General features: G+C 41.2%; 1 protein-coding gene across 1 annotated transcript; it reads right to left on the minus strand.

The window, feature by feature from the left end:
- Nucleotides 1–3139: 3139 nt before the first annotated feature.
- LOC146073280 (uncharacterized) lies at nt 3140–4223 on the minus strand. The gene has a single exon (XM_083180460.1). It carries the CDS (start codon nt 4221–4223, stop codon nt 3174–3176), a length of 1050 nt encoding a protein of 349 aa, XP_083036586.1. The 3' UTR covers nt 3140–3173.
- Between the last annotated feature and the right edge of the window lie 2863 nt (nt 4224–7086).

A 7086-nucleotide genomic window follows, 5' to 3' on the forward strand; every position in this document is an offset into this window, starting at 1 on the left:
CCAGACTATCGAAAATTAAGCCTCCATATGCTATGATATGCTCATGTCAATTAATCCATCACTTATTATGAATATACTAATTACCATGTAGGATGAGCCCTGACATTATGCACTTTAAGAGTTATTGATCTTAGCGGATAATAACTAGGAGGATACTCTTCTCTAGACTCATAGAGCTATCCCCACTTTCTATGAACTTACAAATAATCATTTAGGTCGACAGATTTGTAGACCTTTCTAGTATTGCGTTGCACAGTGTTTCCCTATCTGCATAATAGACGTGTTAGGCAGACGATTTCTGTAGAGATACATTGTTGCAGTGTAATATAACACTTAACTGTTACACACTAGAAGACACAGTTTATGTGATTTATTTGATTCCTCTGGTCATATGTGGTACTTACCCATTAAAGCTATAAGACCTTCCACGTGTATACTATGCACTGGTGCTAATATACATACAGGTCGACACACAGTTTTACTGTTCTAGCGCTATTGACCACAGTGTATCTCTCTTATAAATAAACCTTTGAAACAGAGAACATTTGTGGAGACACTTTGCTGCAGTATAACAACCCCTAGGTCGACACACATGTTGACTGCTCTCATTTTATACCACAGCGTATCCCTATCTGCACAAAAAAACTGCTAGAGCAGACAATCTTTGGGGAGATACACTGGTGCAGTGTAATACAACACTAAATTGCTATACACTAGGAGATATAATCTGTGTGATTCATTTGTTTTTTTAGGCTATACGTGACACAATCCATTTAAGCATATAGGATCTTTTATGTGTATATTACTCACTGTGTTATTATACATGAACAAATTAATCATATAAGTCAACACATATGTCAACCACTCCAGTACTGTTTATTACAGTGTATCCACATTGATACAATACATTTGGGAAGCAGAGTATCTCTGTGGAGGAACATCGGTGTAGTGCAAATTAACACTCAAATGCAACACTCTGCCAGATACAATCTGTGTGATACATGTGACCTCTCAAGCCACATGGTGTACCCAATCCACTGAATTTATTAGACCTTCTGCATGTATACCACTCATTGATTCCACTATACAATAAGAAACCCATTGTGGTTATACCCTACACCCCAATATTAAAGTCTTTACCTTATTAAGACACAGACAAACCAGACATTTGTTCAATTTATTTAATCAGTGTCAACGGGTACTACCTGTCAAACAGTGTATATTAATACAGTCAATAAATTGTTCTGAGTTAGTGAGCCGCCGTTCTTTAAACATACCCCATTCATGTTGTTTTGTGTGTTTTTATATTTCGCTATTCTTAATTATGTCAATAAAAGTTCATTTTTATTTGTGTAAGTCCATTTAGGTGCACCACGATGAGACATTCCTTTCTATCCTTTGTGGTAGCAAACCTCCAATCAGTAAAGACCATAGGAATATAACGTTACACAGAAGGGGGTGTTTCGATCGCACAGGAAATTTTTATATAGATGGATATAGATACCTTCAAATCACCATAAAGTTCAATATCACAATTAGGTGTAAGGTGTGCTACCGCCAAGCACTAGAGGGGAAACAACAGAGTGCTTTTTTTGCGGTGCACTAAGAAGAAAATGAATAGTAAAATGTAACTTTTAATAGGTATATGGTAAAAAACTACGTGAGCGCAGCGAGCCACCGAGCCCGAAGCGTGGCGAGCGCACACTGATACCTGTGAAGCCTGCGAGGGGACGCAGGGATCTGTGAAGGTATCAGCGTCCGCTCGCCATGCTTCGGGCTCGGTGGCTCGCTGTGCTCGCCACACTAATCTATTCTCAACTCCACGCCGACGTGGATAGCAGGGGAATGAAAAGGTCGGAGGACGCGCCCCGCCGCCCCTCGCGGGCTCGCTGCGCTCGCCACGGTTCGGGTTCGCGTCAATCGTGGGGGTGGCGGCCACAATGGGGGGCCATTATTTTTTACACACATGACGGGGCCATACCCAATGAGAAATGGCCCATATTGGCCCTTTTACCATTTTTTACTATGTTAAATGGACTCAGTTTCAATGTTAAAAAAATTTAACATTGAAGCCTATGGAGAAATCGGGTACATCGCGTCGGTCGCGTCGTGTGCGTTTTGGTATGAACCCGACGCGACCGACACAATTTTTTCCGACACGACCACCACGATAGAAATCGTGGTGGCCATGCTAGGAAACAAGTACCACAATTTCACTGTTTTTATATATTGATATTACCCTAAAGGCCCATACACGCTAGAAGTTCCCCACCAATGCCAACATGGGTGGTGGCCAGTATTTGTCGGGGGAGGAGGGGCAGCCGGGCAAGTGCATACACACCTGCTGATGCTGCACACGATGGGGCCAATGGTGGGGGGAGCAGTGGTCATGCTGCGGAGGCAGCTAGACCATTGTTATTGAGGTCTCCCTTGTCCTGACATATTTGGATGAGGGAGCGGGTCGTTAACGATGTACGTGAGCATGCATCGTTAACGGTGTACAGCATATAAACAAGGCAATATTATTTACAATATCGCTCAGAAAGTCATCTAGTGTGTATGGACCGTTAGGTCCACACAGGCAATATGACAACACATTTTTGGAACTTTTTCATACTTTTCCATCCAAGTGGACTGTGCTTGGGAGGAGAGAAGCGTGCCAAGTGGTAGCAGTACTGGGGCGAGGAACCTGGCTTATGACCCATACCCTTATAAAAGTATGAAGGCTATATCTATGTGCCTTGCTTATATTTGTATCACTTTATTGCATCTATTTGTCATTTTCTTTACATCATTTCATTTTTTTTTATATTTCACTGATATATCCCTTTTATAAAAATACATTAAAAGTTATGTTTGGATCCAGTTCAGTGACCCAAAAACTGATATTCTCTCCCGCGTGTGATATATACTAGTGTAATAGGGGTCAGTAGTAGCGCCCCCTTGTGGCTTTGAGTGAGGAAAATTATATTTAAAAATAATAAATTCTGTTACTTTAGGGGAGGGCTCACCTTACACATTGCTTATTACACTACACTGGTGCAGATGAACAGCTATCGATGTTTCTCATCTCCAGTCTTTAAATAGATTGATTTATATAAAACACTTGTTACATAAAGAAGATGAAAATGTCCTTACTTGTAAAAATATTGATGTGATACAGGTAATCTAACTTAACAAAATCCTGATACACTCAGGGCCTCAGTGTGACTCCTCATGTGATTAATAAGTGATGAATTTCTAGCAAAACACTTGTTACATTCAGAGCAAATAAATGATTTATCTCTTGTGTGAATATTCTGATGTCTAAGAAGATGTATCCTCTGGGAAAAACACTTGCTGCATTCAGAGCATTGATATGGTTTCTCTCCTGTGTGACTCCTCTGATGTCTAAGAAGAGATATCCTCTGGGAAAAACACTTGCTGCATTCAGAGCATTGATATGGTTTCTCTCCTGTGTGACTCCTCTGATGTATAACAAGTTTATGCTTGTTGGTAAAACACTTGCTACATTCAGAGCAATTAAATGGTTTCTCTCCTGTGTGACTCCTCTGATGTATAACAAGTTCATGCTTGTTGGTAAAACACTTGCTACATTCAGAGCAATTAAATGGTTTCTCTCCTGTGTGACTCCTCTGATGTATAACAAGATTATATTTATTGGAAAAACACTTGTTACATTCAGAGCACAGAAATTGTTTCTCTCCTGTATGAATCCTCTGGTGTATTACAAGTAGAGAACTTATAGAAAAACATTTGCTACATTCAGAACATGCAAATGGCTTCTCTCCTGTGTGACTCCTCTGATGTGTGACAAGATGTGACTTCTGGGTAAAACACTTGCTACATTCAGAACATGTAAATGGTCGCTCTCCTGTGTGACTCCTCTGATGTGTGAGAAGATGTGATTTACATGTAAAACGTTTGTCACACTCAGAGCACAGATGTGGTCTCTCTCCTGTGTGACTCCTCTGATGTCTGAGAAGCTCTGATTTACATGTAAAACGTTTGTCACACTCAGAGCACAGATGTGGTCTCTCTCCTGTGTGACTCCTCTGATGTCTGAGAAGCGCTGATTTACATGTAAAACGTTTGTCACACTCAGAGCACAGATGTGATCTCTCTCCTGTGTGAATCCTCTGATGGATGAGAAGCTGTGATTTATATGTAAAGCCTTTGTCACACTCAGAGCACAGATGTGGTCTCTCTCCTGTCAGACTCATCATGTATTAACTGAGAAAAAAAATTACCTTCTGAAAGTTTCTCCTATCGAGAAAAGGAGAATAGCTTTCAAGAATCTTCAAGAGGAGTAGGAAGAAATGACGACTTGCTAGTGAAAGTCTTGTTTCTTATGTGCCCTGAAATAGAAAGTTTATTTTTTAAAAGGATGAAGATAATTATTTCTATTACATTAATAGTGTTACTTTATATAAGGAACATAATGTGTATTTATTTACATTAACAAATATGACAAGGTCATTTACCAGTGTTTTTATTTTTATGTATGTCACCAAATTGCTTTATCCCTGTTTCCAGTCAAATGTGCAGCATGGAGACCTCTATCATCCTGCAGCAGTTACTGATACTGAGTATAATACCCAGTCATATGTGCAGCATGGAGACCTCTATCATCCTGCAGCAGTTACTGATACTGAGTATAATACCCGGTCATATGTACAGCATGGAGACTTCTATCATCCTGCAGCACATACTGATACTGAGTATAATACCCGGTCATATGTGCAGCATGGAGACCTCTATCACCCTGCAGCAGATACCGAGTATAATACCCAGTCATATGTGCAGCATGGAGACCTCTATCATCCTGCAGCAGTTACTGATACTGAGTATAATACCCAGTCATATGTGCAGCATGGAGACCTCTATCATCCTGCAGCAGTTACTGATACTGAGTATAATACCCGGTCATATGTGCAGCATGGAGACCTCTATCATCCTGCAGCAGATACTGATACCGAGTATAATACCCAGTCATATGTGCAGCATGGAGACTTCTATCATCCTGCAGCATATACTGATACTGAGTATAATACCCAGTCATATGTGCAGCATGGAGACCTCTATCATCCTGCAGCAGATACTGATACTGAGTATAATACCCAGTCATATGTGCAGCATGGAGACCTCTATCATCCTGCAGCAGATACTGATACTGAGTATAATACCCAGTCATATGTGCAGCATGGAGACCTCTATCATCCTGCAGCAGATACTGATACCGAGTATAATACCCAGTCATGTATGCAGCATGGAGACCTCTATCATCCTGCAGCAGATACTGATACCGAGTATAATACCCAGTCATGTATGCAGCATGGAGACCTCTATCATCCTGCAGCAGATACTGATACCGAGTATAATACCCAGTCATATGTGCAGCATGGAGACCTCTATCATCCTGCAGCAGATACTGATACCGAGTATAATACCCGGTCATATGTGCAGCATGGAGACCTCTATCATCCTGCAGCAGATACTGATACCGAGTATAATACCCAGTCATATGTGCAGCATGGAGACCTCTATCACCCTGCAGCAGTTACTGATACCGAGTATAATACCAGTCATATGTGCAGCATGGAGACCTCTATCATCCTGCAGCAGATACTGATACTGAGTATAATACCCAGTCATATGTGCAGCATGGAGACCTCTATCATCCTGCAGCAGATACTGATACCGAGTATAATACCCAGTCATATGTGCAGCATGGAGACCTCTATCATCCTGCAGCAGTTACTGATACAGAGTATAATACCCAGTCATATGTGCAGCATGGAGACCTCTACCATCCTGCAGCAGATACTAATACTGAGTATAATACACAGTCATATGTGCAGCATGGAGACCTCTATCATCCTGCAGCAGTTACTGATACAGAGTATAATACCCAGTCATATGTGCAGCATGGAGACCTCTATCATCCTGCAGCAGTTACTGATACAGAGTATAATACCCAGTCATATGTGCAGCATGGAGACCTTTATCATCCTGCAGCAGATACTGATACTAAGTATAATACCCAGTCTATGAATGTTTCCATAAGAATTATATATTCCCAATACTCTGTGCAGGTCAGACATAAAAACATAGATTGTGATGACAGATTTCAACCATGCTACCCATCTAGTCTGCACCTTCTTCAATATATTGTTACCTCAAACCCTAACCATAAGTATATGCAATGCATGTACTGTTCAAATGACTATACTATATTGGCCTCTATATTACTCATGTCCTGCATGGGGATGGTTATGGAGAGGAGTGTGAGCCAGGGCCAGGTTAACCATGGGCCTGCTGTAGCTGCAGTTCCAGGTCCACTCTCCAAATTTTGTAGCTGAGGACCGCGGCTTTCCAACAAGCCTGGCCCCACATCGCTAGCCCCATGGGAACCGGAGATACCGCCGGGCAAAACTGGAACATTTTCCCCATAGAATAACATGAGACCCGCTAATTCCAACCACCACATTGTTCCGACAGCTGTCAATTCCCCCCGGCATCACAGAAGCTTGAGGTTGATCTTCAAACCCAAATCGCTAGGCCTTCAACCTGATACCAGGCTGGTCCATATGGGTTAATTGGTTCCAGGGATATTGCGAGTAAACCGATTTTTTTATTTCCAAAATGTTATTTCATGGCTGTTCATTTACTTTGAGGGCAGATTTCTCTTGAACCAAATGTTTACCATGTTTATATGTTGTTTCATTAAATAAATATATTTAAATATATATAGTCGCTCCTCACTATAGTCGCCTACATTAACTGTGAATCTCTCCAAGTGACTGTGAAGAAAGTGGACTTTTATGCTCATATATGCACCTAACTAAGGGCCTTATTCGAGTTCACTCTTTCTGACAAAATCCTTCTTAGATGGACAAAACCATGTGCACTGCAGGGGGGCAGATGTAACATGTGCAGAGATAAATAGATTTGGTGATTTTTTGGTGATTCTTTGCAGGGTAAATACTGGTTGCTTTATTTTAACACTGCAATATAGATCTCACTTTGAAGTAAAACCCCACCCAAATCTAATTAGATCTGCACAAGTTACATCTGCCCCCCTGC

The sequence above is a fragment of the Crinia signifera genome, chromosome 4 (assembly GCF_055691185.1).
Source record: "Crinia signifera chromosome 4, ASM5569118v1, whole genome shotgun sequence".
Taxonomy (NCBI): domain Eukaryota; kingdom Metazoa; phylum Chordata; class Amphibia; order Anura; family Myobatrachidae; genus Crinia; species Crinia signifera.